Source organism: Muntiacus reevesi, chromosome 2, assembly GCF_963930625.1.
Source record: "Muntiacus reevesi chromosome 2, mMunRee1.1, whole genome shotgun sequence".
Taxonomy (NCBI): Eukaryota; Metazoa; Chordata; class Mammalia; order Artiodactyla; family Cervidae; genus Muntiacus; species Muntiacus reevesi.
The window spans coordinates 106994735-107016960 of NC_089250.1; the positions used below are offsets into that span (position 1 = coordinate 106994735).

General features: G+C 49.6%; 1 protein-coding gene across 1 annotated transcript in view; it reads left to right on the forward strand.

Moving 5' to 3' along the window:
* CDH23 (cadherin related 23) overlaps positions 1 to 22226 on the forward strand; it is a 437615-nt gene that overhangs the window by 267132 nt on the left and 148257 nt on the right. Inside the window, exon 15 of the mRNA XM_065922525.1 lies at positions 20027 to 20091. Within this exon, the coding sequence (XP_065778597.1) occupies positions 20027 to 20091 (65 nt within the window). The remainder of the gene's footprint in view (positions 1 to 20026; positions 20092 to 22226) is intronic.

Consider the following 22226-nt stretch of genomic DNA (forward strand, 5'->3'; position numbering starts at 1 on the left):
TGCCCTGTGAGCCCGTTTCTCCCCTGCAGAGGCCTCCCCGCTGCCCCCTCTAGAGCAGGACTCTGCTTCTCTGGGGGACAAGGGACATCTATACTCCTTCACACCCCTAGATGCATCTACCATATGCCTTCATTCAGTGACTGTTGATCAATGGCCTGAAATGACAACAGTGAACGAGACAGACCAACCTCCCTGTATGTGCAGGGGTGGGAGAATAAGGAAATCCAGAGTGTGTCAGAGAGGGACACGTGCCATGGGGGAAGGTATAGCCGGGGGCAGCAAGGGGGGAGTCCCAGCTGTGGCATTGTTACCTGTTGCACCAGGTGGTCAAGGAAAACGGGCCTCTCAGAGAAGGTGACAATGGATGGAGCTCTGAAGGATGGCGGGGGGATTCTGAGTTGAGAATTCTGCAGAGAGCTGCCCTAGGCTGAGGGAGCCACAGGTGAGAGTCTTGAGACAAGAGCCTGGTGTAGGTAAATACTTCCTGAGGGGAAAGGAAGACCGGAGGAGGTCAGGAGGTCACCCTAGGATGGGTGACTGTGCTGAAGGGGAGCCAGATGAATCATGGAGGCTGCTGTGTGGAGAGCAGGCCAGCAGGAGAGGGAGAGTCTGCCAGGGTGCAAGTGGGGTGACCAGGTGAGAGACGACAGCTCCGACAACCCAGGTGGCAGTGGAAATGGGAAGGGGTGGAAGATTTGAGCGCCTTTCCTCTGTGCTGCCTTCTCTCCCAGCCCATGCTCAGGTCTGGAAAGAGGCCCCGCCGTTCTCTGCCCCAGACCCAGCAAGGCACGCCCATCTTCACCCCACCTGGCTGCCAGGCACGCCTTCACAAACACTGAAATGGACACACAGCCCTGGGCTGCAGTCCTGCCTGTTTCACACCAGCTGGTTGGCTTTGGGCAGGTTACTTACTGTCTTTGGGTTTGGGTTTCCTCCTCTATGAAACAGGGAGAATAATTCCCATCTCAGCAATGTCACAGGATGATGCGTGGAAAGATAGTAGTCTGGTGCCTATGCACAACAAGTGCTTGGTACCAGCCTCTGCCACAGGCCAGGCGTCCCGGGTTATCCGCGCCCCTCTAGAATAGTTGGCCTCTCCCTGTTTCTGATAGCAGTGTTTCAGGTCGATTCTATCATTGTATAGAGCTGGTGACAGAAATTGCCAATGTGAATGATCAGCAAGTCTGGGCGATAACACTACCCAAAGGTTAGACCTCATCCAGGTTCTTTAGCAAAACATAACAGAGGTGAGCAGGTCAACACGGGAAAGAGCAGAGGCAGGACTTCCTGGCAGCTGGGTCCCCTCAGCTGCCCTTCCCCTTCCTCCTGTTCCCCCACCTCTACACGCTCTCCCCATCTCCTCCTGACACCCCCTCACGGCAGGCATCTTAATTGATCTCATTGTTCTCCAATCCCTAGAGACCTGCAACTCCAGCTGTGCTTAAACAGAACAAAATCTCTTCCAATTTCCCCACCGTTTAAAAGAAAATTGAATTCTTTATCTGCAGCCTGGGGAGGGGAAGAGAGGTTAGACACACACACACACAAGCACAAGCACACATAAATAGTAGTCACCCTAGTCCGGCTCCCAAGCTGTCCTAGAAGGCCTTCACTGACACATCGTCCCCCATTCGGGGCGGGGGTGTCTAAGCTGTACTTCTGGGCCCCTTTAATCTGCTCTTCGTTCATCTCCAGTCAGCAGGGCCAGGCGCCGGGAGGAAGCTGAGCTGGTTGATGGTGATTGACGGGTCCAAGTTCCTCTGTCAGGCCTCAGTGCTCCTCTGGATGTGTTTATCTCTTTAATCTAAATATCAATCCGTGAAACCCGGAATGGGATGGAATGAGAGGTAGGACAGGCACTAAGGAGAGAGAGAGAGAACACAGCTGGCTGCCCACTGCCACCCTGGCCTTCTGGAAGGAGCCTTGACAGGACCTGTGGTTGGAGTCCAGGGGGTGCTGCTTTCGACTGGCTAGAGCCTGGGTCCAGATGGAGAGCCAGGGCTCCCCCAGCTTGGCCCTTAAGTGGATTGTCCCAGACCTTGTTCAAGGTCCAGCAGTTTCCTGCCATTTAGTCGCTCGACTGCTTGATTTTTGGCAAATTGATCTAAAGCCTCGTTTTTCCATCAGGCCTCTTACACCTCTCTCACTGGTGCTTCCAGAATTCCCATTCTTGACAGGAGCAGCTCTGTCTGCTGCTGACCTTTGGCCCTTTGTCCAAAAAGAAAAAAAAAGAAAGGACACTGTTGTTCATCATCACAGACCTGGTGAGCCCGTCCTGTAAGCTTAGTATATAAATGGCAAGCCCTTTACAGCATGTTACGTACCTCTTCCTGGACCCATTGTCCAGAAGAAAGAAACGGAGGCCCAGAGAGGTTTAGTGATCTGTCCAGGGTCAGCCAGCTAGCAAGTGACCAAGCCAGGATTCAAACCTGGATCTGCCTGATTCCAAAGCCCTGATGTCTACCTCCCACTTGCTGCTTGTCACTATGAGGTGTCCATTCCCATGCTGAGCTCCAGCCTGTTGGAATCAGCTGTCTCCAGAGTCCAGAGAGGTGAGCCCAGCCTGTCCTCCACAAGCTGGGGCTGCGTCGTCCCTGGGTGACCTTGTGCAGGTCCGTGGCTCCCAGGGCCTTGGTGTCCTCTTCAGTAAAATGAAGGGATTCCGCTGGATGCCCTTGAAGGCTGTGCCAACAGCACGTGACCACCTGCCCCCGCCAGCCCCTCCTACACCAGGAGCTGCGACTTCCGGCCCTCTGCTTCTGTCAGACCCCCTGCAGTAGGGTTGCCGCTGATTGCTCCTCTCAGGCAGTTGCTCAGAAGACACCAGAGCAAAGAAGAGGGACCCCGCGAGTGAGGGGATAGTGGGCAGCTGTAAGTGCGGCCGGAGCCGGAATGAGTTCATCAGCGCAGTAAAGCAAATGTGTGACAGAGTCCACCTGTGCCGGGTGGGTCAGGAGCCCTGGAAATGGCCAGCAGGAGGGGGCCCAGGCCTGAGAGCTGACCCTGGAAGCAGGAGGCGGGAGAGGCCGCGGGAGCAGGGCGGGGGACCGCAGAGGTTTAGGGACATGTTGAGCTGGGCTTGTGGTTCTGGAGTAGCCTAATCTTACTGCCTCGTCCTTGTTGGCGGGGATGACAGCTCCAGTCCATTCCACCTTGTTTCTGGAGTGGCTCAAAGTCCCGTTTGGCCCCTGGTTTGCCTAGTGTTTTTTAAACTTTTTTTTTAAATCATGATCCATAATGAAAATTACGTTTAACTCCATGACCCAGAAGACACACTCACACATCCATGTGTAGGACAAAGCAATACTTCCCTACTAAGTGTGATTCAGTTATACATGTATTAATTCTTTCTCAGATTCTTTCTTTTTGGCTGCACTGGACCTTTTGCTGCGTGCGGGCTTTCTCTAGTTGCAGTGAGCAGGGACTACTCTTTGTTGCAGCACATGGGCTTTTCATTGTGGTGGCTCGTCTTGTGGAACACAGGCTCTAGGGTGCATGGGCTTCAGTAGTTGCTACTCACAGGCTCTAGAGCGAGACCTCAGTAGTTGTCAGACACGGGTTTAGTTGCTCCACAGCACGTTGAATCTTCCTGGACCAGGGCTTGAACCTGTGTCCCCTGCACTAGCAGGCAGATTTTTATCCACTGTACTACCAGGGAAGTCCAAGACTTTTTTTTCTTGTATAGATTATCAGAATATTGAATAGAGTTCCCTGTGCTATACAGTAGGTCCTTGTTGGTTATCTACTTTATATATAGTAGTGTATGTATGTTAATCCCAAACTCCTGGTTAATCCCTTCCCACCACATTTCCCCTTTGGTAACCATAAATTTGTTTTCAATATCTGTAAATCTGCTTCTGTTTTGTAAATAAGTTCGTTTGTATCATTTTTTAGATTCTACATATGAGTGATAGCATATGATGTTTGGCTTTCTCTGTCAGACTTACTTCACTTCGTATGAAAATCTCTGGGTCCATCCATGTTGCTTCAAATGGCATTTTGTTCTTTTCTATGACTGAGTAATGGTCCATTGTATATATGTACCATCTTCTTTAACCATTTGTCTGTCAAGGGATATTTAGATTACTTCCAAGTCTTGACTATGGTAAATAGTGCTTCAGTGAACATTGGGGTGCATGTATATCCTTTCAAACTATGATTTTCTGTGGATATATGGAATGGGATTGCTGGATCATATGATAGTTCTATTTCTACTTTTAAAGAAATATCCATATTGTTCTTCATAGTGGTTGTATCAATTTACATTCCCACTGATGGTGTAGGAGGTTTCTCTTTTCTCCACATCCTCTCCAGTATTTTTTTGTAGACTTTTTGATGATGGACATTCTGACTGGTGTGAGGTGATACCTCATTGTAGTTTTGATTTGCATTTCTCTGATCATTAGTGATATTGACCATCTTTTCATCCTCTTTTTGGCCCTCTGTATGTTGTTTTTGGAGAAACGTCTATTTAGATGTGTGATTGGGTTTTGTTTTTTTGTTTTTTTTTTTTTTGGTATAAAGCTGCATATATTTTGTTTGTATATGTTGGAGATTTATCCTTTGTCAGTTGCTTATGTGCAAATATTTTCTCCCATTATGTGGATTATATTTTTGTTTGGCTTATGTTTCATTTGCTGTGCAGAAGCTTTCAAGTTTAACTAGGACCCATTTGTTTATTTTTGTTTCTATTTTCATTATTCTAGGAGATGGATCAAAGAAGATACTCCTGTGATTTATGTCAGTGTTCTGCTTCTGTTTTCCTCTAAGGGTTTTATAGTGTCTAATCTTATATTTAGGTCTTTGATCCACTTTGAGTTTATTTCTGTGTATGGTGTTAGGGAATGTTCTTCTACATATAGCTGTCCAGGTTTCCCAGCACCATTTACTGAATAGATTGTCTTTTATCCATTTTGTTGTCTTCCCTCATTTATCACAGATTACTTAACCATAGGTGCATGGGTTTATTTCTGGGCTTTCTGTCCTGTTCCGTAGATCTGTTTTTCTGTCCTTGTGCCAGTACCACACTCTCTCGATGACTGTAGCTTTGTAGTATAGTCTGAAGTCAGGGAGCCTGATTCCTCCAGCTCTATTTTTCTTTCTCAGGATTGCTTTGGCTATTTGGGGCCTTTTGTGTCTCCATACAACTTTTAAAATTTTTGTTGTAGTTCTGTTTAAAAAAAAATGCCATTGGTAATTTGTAGATAGCCTTGAATAATGATAGTCAAAATTGATTCTCCAAATCCGAGACTGTGGTATATCTTTCCATCTGTGCGTGTCATCTTCAGTTTTTTTTCATCAGCATCTTACAATTTTTAGAGTACAGGTCTTTTGCTTCTTTAGGTAGGTTTGTTCCTAAGTATTTTATTCATTTTGATGTGATAGTAAATAAGATTGTTTCCTTAATTTCTCTTACTGATCTTTCACTGTTAGTGTATAGGAATGTAACTGATTCTTGTGTATTAATTTTGTATCCTGCAATTTCACCAAATCCATTGATGAGCTCTAGTAGTTTTCTGGTAGCATCTTTAGGATTTTCTATATATAGTATCATGTCATCTGCAGAATACAACAGTTTTACTTCTTTTCCAATTTGGATTCCTTTTTATTTCTTCTTGTTCTCTGATTGCTGTGGCTAGGACTTCCATACCTATGTTGAATAAAAGTGACAAAGTGGACATTCTTGTCTTTTTCCTGATCTTAGAGGAAGTGCTTTCAGCTTTTCACCTGTGAGTATGATGTTAGCTGTGGGTTTGCTATATATGGCCTTTATTATGTTGAGATAAGTTCCCTCTCTGCCCACTTTCTAGAAAATTTACATCATAAATGAGTGTTGAATTTTATCAAAAGCTTTTTCTGCATCTGTTGAGATGGTCATAAGGTTTTTATTCTTCAATTTTTTAAAGTGGTGTATTACACGGATTGATTTGCAGATATTGAAAAGTCCTAGTATCCATGGGAGAATTCCCACTTGATCATGGTGCATGATCCTTTAAACTTATTGTTGAATTATTTTTGCTAGTGTTTGTTGAAGATTTTTGTGTCTCTGTTCATCAATGTTATTGGCCTATATTTTCTTTTTTTGGTGGTATCTTTTTCTGATTTGGGGATCAGGGTGATGGTTGTCTCCTCTAATTGAATATGGGAGTGGTCCTTGCTCTGAAATTTTTTGAAGGAGTTTCAGAAGGATAGGTGTTAACTCTAACTTAGTTGTATGAATGTGCTTATCTGCAAAAGAAGGTGGGAAATGTAGTATTTCAGCCAGGTAGTGTTGTACTACCTAAAGAGCCTGGTTCGTTTGAGAGAGGTGGCATAGGTGTTTAAGTCTCTGCCAGATAACCTCTGTGTGGCCTCAGTTTCCTCTCCTGGAAAATGACAATTACCATGTTCCTTATGGATTTGTTATGGGGGTTCGGTGAGATAATGTAAACTTTGTGCAGCGCCTGGCACAGAGTGCATGCTAAACAGATGATAGGCACTAACATTAAGTGCCTGGTGCCAAACTAAGCACCTTCTGTGTGTTATCTCATTGAATCCCCACGACAACCTGGTGAGGCAGAAATTAGTGTCCTTACTTTATAGATGAGAGCACTGAGGTTCAGAGCAGTTAACCGCTTGCTAGAGGACATACCTGTGGAACAGGCAGAGCTGAGGGTGAACCCTTGTCTCTAGGATGCCAAGTCCATTCATTCCCTTCACCATGAGGCACCACAGCCTTCCCTTAGAGACTAAACTCCTCCAAGACTCACCTGGTGAAACTACGGGGCTGAGAGGTGTGACAGAGTGGGAACTGGGCTGGCTGATGTCCAGGCTGAACCTAAGGCCCAGAACTCCCTCTCTCTACCCAGGATACCCAAAGGCCCAGAGGAGAAACAGGACCAGGATCAAAAATCCCTCTAGACTCCTATTGTCATAAGACCTGCAGCCTTGAAGTCAGAAGGTCAATGATTCAGTTTGCTGAAGGACCCTGGTAAAACCCGTTTTCTCCACGAACCTCAGTTTCTCTGTCTGCAAAATGAACAGAAGGCTGTTGAATCCTCTGCCTGTTCTGAGACATTTTTAGAGCAATGTGGCTAGACTGTTCTGAATTCCTTCGGAAGCAAATCTGTACAAATGAGATGTGCTGCTCTCCTGTTAGCTCATTTCTCAGTCTTAGAGCATTCTAACCACTAGAGGTGGGATGGGCAGAGGAGTGAGGAAACCCAAATGTCTACAGATAGGGGCTGCTTCTCAGGCACGAACGCGCCCAGCACACCCTCCCAAGCCCACACTGATTACACACAGTCTGCCTGTCTCACCACCAAGCCCTGGTCTGAGCTGGCCCAGGTGCGAGAGGGGCTGGGACTGTAGGCCTCTGCTGGGCTCAGGATCACAGGTGATTTATAGTTCCTGCATCAGACTTTGACCTTAATTTCTTCTGTCGTTGCGGGGCTGTAAAATTCATTAGGGACCTGTAGGCGGAGTGATGGAGATGTCAGGCGGGCAATCGTGTGAGTATTTAATCTATCAGATGTGTGGCTTACCATTTAGGGAGACAACAGGAGGATGTGGAATCAATACGGTTCATTAGTGAGACACACGTGCTGGCCCAACTGGAGCCCACTGATGGCAGCAGGCATGGGGGCTGTGCCACCCAGCTCCAAGTCACCTTGAGTGGGAATGTGTCCTGGCACATGAGTCCCACCCAGGTACCTCTCCCCACCTTCCCACTAGGCCTGGAACCGCCTGTTGCATCCCATGGGAGCAGGCAAGGAGAGGAGGGAGGGGGTCGGACTCCAGGCAAGGATACAGTGGTGAGATCTAGCAGTGAGGGGAGGTGTTCCCAACCACAGTTTGGCTGCATCCCCAGGGGGTTGATTGGACTGTCTTTTCCTCCTTCCATCTCCTCTGCACATCAGGCCCCACTTGACTGAGCCTCAGCCACGGTGTCTGTCTCCATATCTCTCTGGCACTCTCCCCTTCTCATCCTCTACCACATAATCCCATCTTGATAACTGGCCTCGAGTCCCTTCTGATTGTGAGCATCACGTTCACCCCCAGTCACCCTCCCACATCCCTGGGGAAATGACTTTCTGCATTCCAGTCTTCCTTGTTTGAAGGAGTCTGATGAGTTTTGTTTTTTTTTTTAAAGGAACTCAGTTTAGGCTTCCTTAAGCCTGAGGGCATAAAAAAATGGACAGCATTGTAGAAGAGTGAGGAGTAGGATTTCTTTGCTCTTTGATTTGTGTGCACAAGTGTCAGACAGATTGAAGGTTCGAGTCCCCCCCTCTTGATGACCAACTGCAGGACCCGCTGTCCCTGAGCCTCTGGCCACTGTGAGTGCCAAGAGGACTGGGGGCATCCTGTCGGGCTCACCATGGGTGCCCAGCATCCAGCCTAAGGCTTGTGTCTGAGGCCTGGCTCCCCAGAAGCCAACTCTGAGACAGGGACATGAAGACAGGCAGTTTACTTGGGAAGTGACCCCAGGAAACTCAGATGGGAGTAGGAAGTGAGACGAGGTCACTCAAGACGACACCGTGAAGCTTGTGGGGCTCCTGGAGTGCCATCCTCTGGGAAATCAGTTGGAAGGTTATGCCTGAGCTATCCGAGCTCAGGACAAGGAGGCTAGGTTATGGATCCAGTGAGTCCTAGCCCCATTTGAGTGGGGGCAGCTTCTGGGGAATGTGGCCACCCCATCTTTCCAATTGCTCCCTTGAGAAGAAAGTCCATAGGCCAAGAGAGGCACAGGCGCTTCCCCTAAAGCAGCCCCCGGCGCCTGGAAGTGGGTACAGGGTGTTGTGTGTGGTGCTGGAAGCTTCTACTTCAGCTGAGCACTTTCCCTAAAATGAGGGTAGAATTAGTACTTAACTCACAGAGTAGGAGCAGAAATGAAATGTGCTAATATTTGTAGATTTCTTGGAATAAATCCTAGAACCTAGTAAGGACTAAGCAAGAGTGAGCTACTATTTCTATTTTTGCAGCCATATCAGCTGGAATTGCTTCATCTGTAAAATGGGATTGTGACCCCCATCTTGCTGGTTGCTTTAAGGATTAGGGTCAAATCATGTCACGTTTCTCACACGGGGCCAGGCCCAGAGCTGATACTCAGCAGGGCAGTGATGGCAGTTATCCCCCTGCCTCCATGGGGCCCCCCACACCTGTTCTCCAGACCAACATGGCATCTCCTCAGCAGGAGGCCCGGGGACCACCAGGCACCGTCAGGCATGAGGCGCAGGCAGCCGTGGCCACCCTGACAGCCCTTGACATCCTGTAATTGCTTTCCCATGACGACTTCTTTAAGCACAGAGCCTCTGGCCAGAGCAATTTGCTCCCCATCAGTTTCTATTTCCAGGTTTTAAAATAAAATAAAGAGAAATAAGGAAGGGGTGGAGGAGCCCAAGAACAACACCATGTCTTCAGTAACAAGCAAGCTGAGGACCCCACACCTTAAGCGTGCTTGTCAGCCCGTTCTTAGCTTTCATTCCTCCTCCCCCTGCTGCAGATTGACACAGTAGTAGGCAGGGCTTGGGTCTGGCCCCTGCTGGAGCTCCGCCTCCCACAGAGCTCAGTGCCTCCTCCTTCCTCCTCCTCCAGCCACTGCAGGCACAGCCCAGGCGGGAGGGCCGGCTGAGAGAGGGCTCAGCAGGAGCAGGTGTGCTGAGGACCAGAAAGAGTGAATAGTTAGAATTGTGTGTGGAAAGATGAATACTGGCTCCACTTGGACAGCAGGTTCCTATGTGCCAGGCACTGGTCTAAGGTACCCTCTGTGGTGTACCTTTTAAAATCCCCACACCAATCCCATGAGGCAGGTACTGTCATTAGCCCCATTTTACAGATGAGAAACTGAGGATTAGAGTGGATGTGACCGTGGTTGTTGGCAAACAGGCCAGGAGAGGAACTTAGAGACCACAGAGGCTGGCCCGCATCAGGCCTCAGGGATGCTACAAGCAGTTTGGACTGTCTTCAGTGCCCTGGGAGCCTTCTAAGCTGAAGAATGGTGTCCCATGTGGCCCGATGCGCCATCTGGCTCTGGTGGTGGATGGGCTGCTAGCACCAGAGGAGAAGTAGGTGGACGGTCAGGAGACTCTGCAGCATGTGGGCCGAGAAGCCAGGATCTTCCTCAGAGTCCCACAGCTGATGTTTGAGCAGAAGCTGAACCAGAACCCAGATCTTGCCCTCCCCTTTCGGAGGGCTTTTCTCAACCCTGCACAGAGCCACAGGTCCTTTTGAGGGCCTTGGTGCCGGCCTCCCAGGAAGAAAGACATTACTCCAGCAGGCAGCACAGAGGGGCTCTACCCACGTCTCGCTGGCTGTTGACTCCCGTAGGGAAGGTGGGACTGAGAGATGCCGAGGCCTTCTCTGCGTTCAGTACTAGGACCGCGAGTGGTGCAGCATGGGCATGTGCCAGGGAGTGGTGGCCGTCCACCCTCGGTCCACCACCCACCGGGTCCCCACCCTCTCCTAACTGCCCTTCCACTCGGCAACTCACCTGACCATGGGCTCTGAGCCTCTGTCACCAGCCTCCCAGTAGCACTCTTTTGTCCTAAAGCCTCCTCACACACAGAAGGCCAAGAGCAGGCCCCGGGGACTTTCTTCCCATGACCCACAGCCTCCCCGGGGTCTCTCCCGCACCCTCTCGCTCACTCCCTAGTCCACTGCAGCACTCACCTTCTTACCCTACACCAAGTCCAGTGGGAGGCCTTTCCTTACAGCTTCTGTCATTTCTTCTCCTCCCAGGGGTGTGGCGCCCCACCCCCGGGCCAAGAACCCCCAGGAAGGTGCTCACAGCAGCAACTTCCAGCCAAACCTCGTTTGCCCACCTCTCACCATGCCCTCACCCGCGAGCCCTGGCTTCCTTCTTGGATCAGATAGCTTCCTTCTGAGATGACGCAGAAATGAAACACCAAGCATTTCCCCGGAACTGGGGGCAGACCAGATGATATGTCCGGGCCACAGGCTTTGTATCCTACAGAGAAGCCGAAATCCTCGTCCACAGCCCCATGGGAGGGAGCGTGGCAACAGGGGAGAGGACCGGGCCCCGTGGGCCTACTCAGGCCGCGTGGAGGCCACCCCAGCCTCTGGGATACTGGGCTCCTCCAGTGGAGTCCCTCCCTGCCTCACACAGCGGCACCGCCCAGCCAGCCCCCCCAGCCCCGCCCCACAAGCTTGCAAGAGTGCAGTTAATCTTATGTAGTTTAAAGAGTTATTCAGAAGGGCTCAGTGAATGATAAATGTGGAAAGCATTACCAGTGAAGCACCGGGGCTCCATGGAGCTGTTTAAAAATGCATTCTCCCATGTAAATTTCTGCTCCATCAATCCTTATGACATGTCAAACATTGCTATTGTTTCCTGAACAAATTGTACCGTGTGCCCTTCTCTGCAGATTTGTGCACAGGAGCAGAACTGCTCGCCAGTGCCCGCTGCCTGCCACGGCTGCCGGGACCCGGGGCTGCTGGGGAGGCAGCTGGGCCCGCCTTGCTTCAGAGCAGAAGCCCATGCAGGGCATCCGGGCAAGCGTGCGTGACGGGAGTGCGGACGCTGGTGGGGAGTGATTGAGTGTGTGCCTGCCAGCTGCCGGCCCCAGGGAGAGGCGCACAGGTGGCTGGGGAAGGGGTGTGGAGGGGCCACAGGGGCTGAGGCTGGGGTCAGGGTAGGGGTGGCTCGAGGCGGAGGGCGGGTGCAGATGTTCATGTATTGCCGTATGTGAGTATGTGGCAGGACGTGGTCCACCTGAGCCAGACAGGTGTATCTGAGAGATGTGAGGGCGGGAGTGGGACAGGGAGGTATGGGGGGCTGCCCAAGACTCAAGGCGGAAGAGAGAGAGGGTGTGTGGCATGGAGTGTGTGCATGTGTGTGTAGAGAAGAGAGAGCAAGGTAGAGGAAAGTGAGACGGCACAGGATGGATGAGAGAAGACACAAGAGCAGGACTTTCTGGCCATAAAGAAGGGCAGAGGGTGTTTAGAAACATGAGAGAGAAGGGAGTCTGCCAGAGGGAGGGGACTAGGGTATCAGAGTGCAGCAACTTCTGCTGAGTAGAAGCTCAGTAGTTAGAGGCAGACCTGAGGAGGCCCAAGCAGGTGGGAGTCAGGTAGAAGCATGAGGCCCAGCTTCAGGGGATGGGCGTCTGCAACGCCATGACAAGGGATGACAGGATGGTTTGGGGACCCATGGAAATGGTATCAGTGAAGCAGATAGCCTGCAAGGGAGGCCCCTGGCCCAGGGTAAATAAATAGAAGAGGGTGAGAGATGGCGTCTGCTCACTGTCAGTCAGTAGGGAGCTTTGGGGATGAGAAAAGAGGACCTGACCACTGTTGACATGGCGGGCCTCTGGGAGTGGGGGTGAGATGCTGTGATGAGCATCAGAAGGCAGGGAGCTGGACTGAGTATAGAGCCCTGCCATCCAAATTGAAGGGAGAGCTATATCCCCAGGGTGCTAGAGAAAAGCCTTGTGCAAGTCAGTAGGGTGCCCACGGCCAGCCAGGCTGCCCCGGTCTTTAGCAGATGGCAGCCTCCCCGAGTCTAGGCCCTGAGCCACCTGTACACACCAAGGCTAAGCTTGGGTGGGAGGAGATGGAGGGAGCACTTGCTTTGAGGGCCAAGTGTCTTGGCTGAGGAAACCACAGCCAGAAACCCTTGTGTCCTCTGCAAAGGGCACAACCAGAATTTCTGGAGCCCACCCACTCCAGGCAGAAGCTGGAGGCAGAGCCTCTGTGACAAGAAGGAAAAGACTGCCTGTGGGAGCCTCATCTACAGTGTGAGGACAGTGACCTGGTAGGCACACGCTGGATCCCTTGGCTGAGCTCTCAAACTGCAGGACACCTCTCCCCTGGCCCCACCAATAGGGGGACGGGGTTGCAGGAGAGGGGAGTGGTTGAGAGCACCTGTCTTGCAGTTGACTGTATTGGGTTCGTGTCCCGGTACTGTTTGACCTTGGGCAAGTTGACCGACCTTTCTGAGCCTCAGTTGTTCCATCTGTGAGATAGAAATAATATTGGTGCTGGTCCCATAGGACTCTGAGGAAGATAGAATGAAATAAAGCATGGGAAATGCCGGGCATAGCTCCTGACACACAGTGCTCAAAGGGAAATGGCAGGGGGTCCTTTGCCCCCCACCCCACCCTAGAGCCAGGGGAGAGTTGGATGTTTCTGCCACAGCTTGGCCCATCTGGGAATGGCTGTTCCCCCACTGCAGGTTCACCTTGTCTTAACCTTTGGAATTTCCCCCCCGTGTATTTATTTTTTCTCCTTTTTGTCAGCAGAAGAAAATTACACTTCTGTCGGCATTGTCCATCATGGAAATAAGCACTCTTGGATGCAATTATAAAGGCCCAAATGAGGGAATTAGTTTTGCTAGTAATGCCAGTGTTGGGGAGAATCGGAGGCGATGCCTTATAAATCAGGCGCTGGGCAGCAGCCAGTCCCAGCCGCACCCTGTCCCTCAAACTGACCATAGGGACAGATGCTGACCTGCCGGTGGTCTTCCTGGGCTGCAGACCCTTCTGCTGGGGGAGGTAGAGACAGTCTGAGCTGCCTCCAGGCCTCAGTGAGAGCAGTTCTCACCAGGACCTCCCGGGCTTCTCAGTGTCTGGCCATGACTGTCCTGTGGACTCGAGTCCACTTTGCCAAGGATCCTCTCACAGACAAATTGATCTAAACTGACAACCCCAGTCACCTGCTAGCCCATCTTCTGTATTTCCCCAGCGTTCCTGCCACTGTCTGTTATTTAGCTATTTCTCTCCTCCATTATTGTCTATCTCTGCTTTCTGATTGTAAGTCACATTCCAGCAAGGGCGTTGTCATGCTTATGACTGTGGCATAAGAGCCTGGCACAGTAGCTGGCACATTGGAGATGTCAGAAAGTGTGTACTGAGTACGTGACTGAGCGCAAGTCTGGTCATCATCTTGGTGGAGGTTGTTTCTGAGGTGTGCCAGGTGCCCCACATCTGCCCCCCCAGACCCACTGAGCCCTTCTCACCTGCTCTGCACGTGCCGCAGGCTGACTGCGAGGACCGTTCACTGAGTGCTCGCCCCCAGCCCGCTTGCCTCTGGAGTTTGGTCAGTACAGAGCTTGGACAAGAGAGTTGAGCTTGGGAGACTCACTGGAGATGCTTTATGAACCCCAGCCCTGGGCCACCCAAGGAGCCCCTGCTCTGCTGATGGGGAGCATTAGCCCCCCGAGAAGGGAGGCCAAGCTAGCCCTCAGTGTCTGGCGATGAAAATTCCAGACTACTAAATTTGGCAAAGATTTTGAGCCCTGTGCCAGGCACACCAGGGGATACAGAAATAAGGTGCAGACTTGTCTGTCAAGGGGAGGGAACGGGACACACACAGGCCGATTTCAGGAATGGCAGACTGTTCCCAAACCGGTCCAGTTAGGGGCTCTCAGGCCAAGAACAGCGAGCAGCCAGGGGGCTCCCTAAGGGAGGGGGCACTAGGGGTGGGCCCTGATGGGGGGCCAGAGTGTGGGCAGCAGTTATGGATGACCAGGCAGTAGGGTGGTTTGGGTGCATCAAGGAGACCTGGATAGAGAATCACCAAGGCCAGCTGGACTCTGCAGAGTCTTGCTGCCATGGTCCCCAGGTTTTGCCGTCTGATCCCTGGGCCTCTTGTGCGCGTCTTGGCAAGTGGCACAACGTGCTAGTATGTACCTGTGGATGAGACTCTAGCCCAGGTGGGATAGCAGTGGGGACACACAGGCGTCAGAGCGAGGGCCAGGAGCACAGCTCAGGGATCCACCTGGAACCCTGGCTCCACATTTCTTAAAGTCACCAGGTACAGTATGAGAGCCACCCATCCTGGCCATCCCCTTCCCCCATCCTTGCAGCCCTCTGACTGGCCTGCGAGATCCCGGGGGTGACCCTTTAGGGAAACAGAGCGTTCCCAGAATGTGGCAGGAGGGACAGAGTGTTCATGGCCTGAAGAGGACGTTTGTTCTCTCTGCACCGTCCCCTGGTCACTCCTCAAACCCACCTTCTTAAAGGGGAGCCAGTGGTCACTGTCTAGCACCTAATTTATCTGTTGATCTTTCCATTGCTCAGGCACAAAGTGAGATCTGGGAAGGAGGTTGTTGTGAGAAGTACTGTAACCAGCAGTAAGGGGCCGGGACAGAGCCCTGCCTACACGGGACAGGTTGCAGGCGGGTAGCAGAACAGGCAGGACTGAGCTGCCCCCTGGCCTCCACAGGATGGAGCTCCCAGGACCTGTCCCACAAGGTGCTAAATGGTTTTCAGCACAGGGATTTGTAAGCCAGCTCTGTTGCTTAGCAGCTGTGACATCTTGGGCAAGTTTCTCATCATCCTGTCTCTTTCCTTGTTTGTTAAAGACAGGATTCGAGGGCTGTTTAAGCACCTACCATGTATGGATGTGGTCAGAATGAAACAATCTGCTGTTGGGACTTTGGCACATTGAAACATGCGCCATTGGGAACGGTCTGCCATTCCTGAAATCCACCTGTGTGTGCCCCGTTCCCTCCCCTTGACAGACAAGTCTGTACCTTATTTCTGTATCCCCTGGTGTGCCTCGTACAGGGCTCAAAATCTTTTTTGAGTTAAGTATAACCTTAACCTGTGTGGTGTGTATGTGGATGCAGGTGTAGTTACAGATGACGGAGATCCGAGCTTTCCTGAGCCCTCCTTATGTCCAGGCCCCACAGCCCCACCCTGGCACAGCTTCAGCCCTCTGCGCGGTCAGGGCTGGGAATGTCTCCGGCAGGGTGGAGCCCTGACCTAACCTTGGGGAGCAGGAGGACATGTCAGGTCCCGCCTGAGGCCGGAGCTGGCAGCACGGCCAGAGTGCAGGGCTAAGAATGAAGGTAAGGGAGAGTCTCCAGCAGGGCTGCCTAGTGGTCTAATTTGCTCCCTTGTCCTGGGCACAGGGCCCCTAACTGGCCCCGCTGCAGCCTGGCCCTGGCCCGAGCACCCCAGCCAGGCCCTCCCTCTGTGTCAGTCCCGGCTGCCCCCACCCTGGCAGGCGCACGGAAGCAGCTTTTCGTCTTCATATTATTCTGCTTCATGCACTTGAAAAATGAAAGTTCTCCCTCTCCTCTTCACCAGGCATACATATTTCATACGGTCATTAGACGGTGGCAGTAAAGGACTCACAAATCTTCCCTGGTCAGCATCGGCGGCCTGGGCAGGCAGCAAGAGGCCCCCCGGGAAAGAGGTCACCGTGGGAACCACGGCTGTGCTCAGCTCACTCGGGGAGGGAGTGGGGACTCAGCGGGGTGGTAGAGGCCAGTGTCGGCCTAGAGACAGAAGACAGTCCCATCTTATCCCCAGGGGCTCATCACCTAATTTCCCTGAGCCTCAGGGTGAAGGGGACTGGATGGGGGACCTCAGGGGCCCTCCCCACTCTAGCAGGCCAAGTGCAGTTCCATAGGACACACCAATGTGAAGGGCTTCTCGGCAGGGTCCTGATGTGACCTTCAGGGGCAGAAAACGCCCACTCTGCTGACCCCTCTGCACCTCTGAGCCTCTCCCCTCCTTTTCCCTCTTCTCTTTGCCCCTCCCTTTTCTTTAGAATCCTGTCTTCTCCTCGCCTTTGCCCCTATCTCCCCACCGCTCCCTTCTTGTTAGAATTGGTTCACTCATTTTCCAAGCATTTGTGAAGCACCTGCTGGGTGCTGGCACCATCCAGGCTGGGAGGTGAGCCCGGCAGACTCGGCTCTGCTCCCCTTGCTTTCCAAGACCCTTTCCTTTGATAAATGAGAATGCCGAGACCCCAGGGGATTGCTCTTTGGTCACACAATGTCCTCGGCTATTAACTCTGACCTGGAAGTAGGGTCTCTCCATTACACTGACCCCTCGCCAAGGGGCTTGATGGCATCTGATCGTCTCCTCCCCAGACCAGGCTACAGTTATTATGGTCTGTAATACCATACATGGTGGTTGATTGTTGGTGGAACCGGAGGGGCTTATGGGCACCTCCCCCACTTCTCTGGCCCCTGAAAGGGGAGATGATAGATGGGGTTGTGATGAGGGGTAGTATTCTCTCTCCTGGATTAACCAGGTGCCTCTCTGTCTGAGAACAGGTTCTCTTCTTGGTTTAGAAGCAAGAACACTTTGAGGTGAAGGGTGTGGCAAGCTGATACTGGGTTCAAATCCTAACTCTGCCATTTTTTGAGCTGAGCAGCCTCGAATGAACTGTTTACCCTTTCTGCGCCTCAGTTTCCCCATCTGTAAACAGGGGGTAGTACTAATAGTAGCACCTCCCAGGCGTGCTGCAGTCAATGGGGTTGCAAAGAGTCAGACGTGACCGAGCGACTGAACAGCAACAGCAGAGAGTCATTATGAAGATAAAATACATGACAAGTTCGAGGAGCTGGTAAAGGCAGTTGCCAAGTGTCTCAGGCAGAGGGGAGGGTCTGCCCAGGAATCAGTCTTGGGTTGGAGGGTGGGTTACATAGCTTGGCATTTATGTTTCCACTTATTTGACCTGCGTCCCCTGAGAACCTGGGATGTGCTCAGAGCCTGGCCAGGGCAGTGAGAGGACAGAGGCCCACAGTCTGCTCAGCACAGTGGCAACACTAAGTGGAAATTGGGTACAGAAGGCGGTCCTACAAAAGCAGGCTGCCCACAGCCCCTGGAAATGGCTTCCTTCTGGATAACCAAGTCTTCCAGAAAACTAAGATTTTAACCCTTTGAGTATAAACATATTTTTTTCCATTTAAATCATTTGAAATAGAAATAGATCATTTACTTCTCTGCCTTCCTGAACTGAACATACTGAACACAAATGAGCATTTTCTTGAAAATTCAGGTTTTCATAAAGTACACAGAAGTAATAGATTTCACAGAACCTAGGAATTGTAAAAGGAATCTCAAAAAGTATTTAGTACCAAGGTATTGAGTGAGAGGGAAATAGGGAGATACTGATAAATGGGTACAAATGTTCAGTTTTAAGATGAGTAAGGTCTGAGGATCTAATGTATAACGTGGTGGCTATAGTAGATAACGGTGTGTTGTACAATTGAAATTTGCTGAGAGAGTAGAATTTAAGTGTTCTCCCCAAACAGGGAGAAAAAAGGGAAATCTGTAAGGTTATAGGTAGTTAATTAACTCAATAGTGAGAATCCTTTCCATTGTCTGTTATACTTCAATGTAATATCAGGGCTTCCCTGATGGCTCAGATGTTAAATAATCTGTCTGCATTGCAGGAAAACTGGGTTTGATCCCTGGGTCAGGAAGATCCCCTTGAGAAGGGAATGGCTATCCACTCCAGTATTCTTGCCTGAAGAATTCCATGGACAGAGGAGCCTGGAAGGCTATAATCCATGGGATCACAAAGAGTCAGACATGACTGAGTGATTAACACTTTCACAATATAACATTATCATAACTTATGTGTAATGAAGTTATAAAATAATTTTCATTAATTACACCTCAGAACTAAAAAATAAATATATTGAATATATTCAATAAAATATATTGAAACATATTTTTAGCAACAGAACCTTTATCCAACTGTGATCTTATCAAGACGCTATGAGTGAAAACCAGATGAGCCCAAGGTCAGCCCAAGGCCTTTCTCTCCTGGTCTGGTGTCAGGAAGCAGTTTGCCCAGCTCTAGGGCAGTGGCCTGGGGGGGAGCAGAGGTCACGGTGCCTGGTATGGAGTATGTGTTTACTATGTAACTACTGAATAAACACTTGAATGATGTCACTTAGGCTGCACTGTGGATGTAACCACACCAGGGGCGATGCAGAAGCCCAGAAATCCCAGCCACAAAAGCCAAACCTCCATCATCCTAAGAAGGGGGGGGGGGGGGGGGAAAGAAGGGAGGGGATGGTGAGGGTCAGGTGGCCTAAAGAAAGGAACCCTGGACTCAGAGTAGGGAATCCCAGCTACTGCCCAACTATGCTTGAACCTCCTGATGACCTAGAGTGGTGACAGGGTTACACTGGACCTCACTGTGGTCTGGGCCTCAGTTTCATAATCTGTGTGATGGGTAGAAATGTGTATCCTTTTCCACATGTTGGGACAGTTGTGAGGATAAAATGAGTAATAATAAAGATGGGTGGCCCTTGACAATATAAAGTGCTTGATAGCAGTGTAGGCTGGCAGTGGTCACCATTATTGCCATCATCATTAGGCATAAGGCAGGTCACTCTCCCTCCAGTCTCTTTTGACTGTGAGTGACAGAAATCCAACTTGGACCAGCCTGGATAAAACAGATCTTCTTGGGCTCACAAACCAAACTGAGGTGGGAAGGGGTATCGGATTCAGGACTCTAGAACTACCAAGATCAGCCCTTGTTTTTATCCTCTGTCACATCCAGCAGCTCCCAGTTCACCCTCCTTCCAGCTCCACTGCCCCAAAGGACAGTTTTTATCCCCAGCAGCAATAAGAAGAATCCCAGGGAAGGATTCTGATAGGCCCCAGCTGTGGTCAAGGACCACTCCCTGAGGTCATGAGCAGAGCAGCCCCTACTCAGACCACTTGTTTGAGCAGAGACAGATGCCAAAGAAAATGGGTGGGGGGTTGGGCAGCAGACTGCTTCCAGCAGAAGAGGTTGCCAGCCAGATGACAGTCTGCCCGATGCATGCAATGGATTATTCCCAGGGTTAAAGGAGGGGGAACACCAGAAATCTCCCCACAGGACCTCCCCCACTGGGTAGTACATCTGACTTGGAGGTTTGGGTGGCTGGAGGAGTCACTGAAGGAAGCCACCGGATGGTTGAACCCACCCTCACTTCTGAGATATTTTGCTAACCTACAAGTTGTGACCCCATGCCACTGGTCCAGGGTCTGTCTCCATGGGTTCAAGCCTTGTGAGCATCTGCAGAGAATGTCTGACTTGAGTCCAGAAGGGTGATTTCCCAAAGTTAGAGATCTAGGGAGAAGACCGATCCTCTGGGAACTGTGCACTCCAGGATTAAATCTCCATTTGTGATGCTGAAAACCTTATTAAACCACGTGGCTCTAGAAAATTCTGCCTGAGCCTGAGGAACCGTATGGGGGAAGCATGGATTCCCTGTGGACATTTCCTGATGACCGTGGGAGCCTCAGCTGGTTCAGGCTGTAATAACTTCTTCTTCTTACCGTTTCAGGCAACAGACAATGATGTGGGCACCTTTGGGGAGGTCAGCTACTTCTTCAGCGATGACCCTGACCGGTGAGTCCCCCCGCAACCCCCCACAGTGGCCCGCTGCCACTCACCTGGCCCAGGACACTTCCTGGTACCCAGAAGAAGAGCTGTGCCCCTGTGGCCAGGGAACTGGGCTGGGAGTCAGAACTCATGGGCACTGCCTCTGGTCTGACCCTGGTTGTGATACAGTGTGGCTCACATCCCCAAAACTCTCTGGGGCATAGTTTCTCTGACCCCCCAAAAACAGATTTTAGTTTGAGGAATGAAGAAGCTTTTTTTTTCTTTTACTTTCTTTTCTTTATAATTTGCCTGATATGTTTATTTTACAAGGAGGACATTTAAGCCAACGTAGAAAAATAACCATTTTAACAAGCTTTTTCCACTCCTTTCCTTCTGTTGTTGAAAAATGAAAATCAAATAACAGATTTTTCCCTTTTGCTTTAGTTTCTAAAAATCTTAGAGTGCAATTGCCCACACATTTTTTTTTAACTCTTCAGTACTTTGTTTTAATTTTTCATCTCATATTGGGGTATAGTTGATGAGCTTCCCTGGTGGTTCAGACAGGAAAGAGTCTGCCTGCAATGCTGGAGACCCAGTCCCTTGGTTGGGAAGATCTCCTGGAGAAGGAAATGGCAACCCACTCCAGTATTCTTGCCTGGAGAATCCCACGGACAGAACCTGGCAGTTTCAGTCCGTGGGGTCACAAAGAGTCGGACATGACTGGGCAACTAACACATAGTTGACTTACACTGTGCTAGATTCAGATGTACAGTAGAGTGATTCAGTTATGTAAATACATGTATCCATTCTTTGTCAGATTCCTTTCCCATACAGGTCATCATGGAATATTGAGAAGAGTTCCTTGTGCTGTGCAATAGGTCCTTGTTGATTTTACATACAGTGGTTTGTATGTGTAAATCCCAAACACCTAATTTATCCTTCCCCCTATCTTTCCCCTTTGGCTACCATGAGTATGTTTTTTAAGTCAGTGAGTCTGTTTCTGTTTTGTAAATAAGTTTATTTGTATTAGTGATATCACATGATATTTGTCTTTTTCTGACTTTCTTTACTTAGTTTGATAATCTTTAAGTCCATCAGTTGCCGCAAACGGCATTATTGCGTTCTTTGTTACTGCTGAATAACGTTCCGTTGTAAATGTATACCACATCTTCTTTATCCATTCCTCTATCAGAGGACTTCTAGATTGCTTCTATGTCTTGGCTATTGTAAATAGTTCTGCAGTGAACATTGAGGTGCTTGTATCTTTTGAATTATGCTTCTCTGGATATGTAGCCAGAAGTAGGATTGATGGATCATATGTTAGCTCAATTTTTAGTTTTTTAAGGAACATGCATTCTATTCTCCATAATAGTTGTACCAATTTACATTCCCACCAACAAAGGTTTTATTTTCTCCACACCCTCTCCAGCACTGTTTATAGACTTTTTGATGATAGCCATTCTGACTGCTGTGAGGTGATACTTCATTGTAGTTTTCATTTGCATTTCTCTAATAATTAGTGACGTTGAGCATCTTTTCATGTGCTGCTTGGCCATCTGTATGTCCTCTTTGGAGAAAGGTCTATTTAGATCTTCTGCCCATTTTTAATTGGGGGTGGTTTGAGGTTTGTTTGATTTTTTTTAAATTGAGCTACATGAGCTGTTTGTAGATTTTGGCGATTGCTCCCTTGTCAGTCACTTCCTTTGCAAATATTTTCCCCCATTCTGTGGGTTGTCTTTTCATTTTGTTTACAGTTTCCTTTACTGTGCAAAAGCTTCTAAGTTTAATTAGATTCCATTTGTTTATTTTTGTTTGTATTTTCATTACTGTAAAGGTGGATCCAAAAGCGTTGTTGCTATGCTATACATCAAAGAGTATTGTGCCTACTTCTCTTCTTAGAGTTTTATAGTGTCCAACCTTACATTTAGGCCTTTAATCCTTTTTGAATTTATTTTTGCATGCAGTATTAGAGAATGTTCTAAATTCATTCTTTTACAAGAAATGTCCAGTTTTCCAAGAACCATTGTTGAAGAGATTGTCTTTTCTCTGTTGTATATTTTTGCATACTTTGTCAAAGATTAATTGACCATTGGTGCATGGATTGATTTCCGGGCTTTCTAGCCTGTTCCATTGATCTATATTTCCGATTTTATGCCAGTACC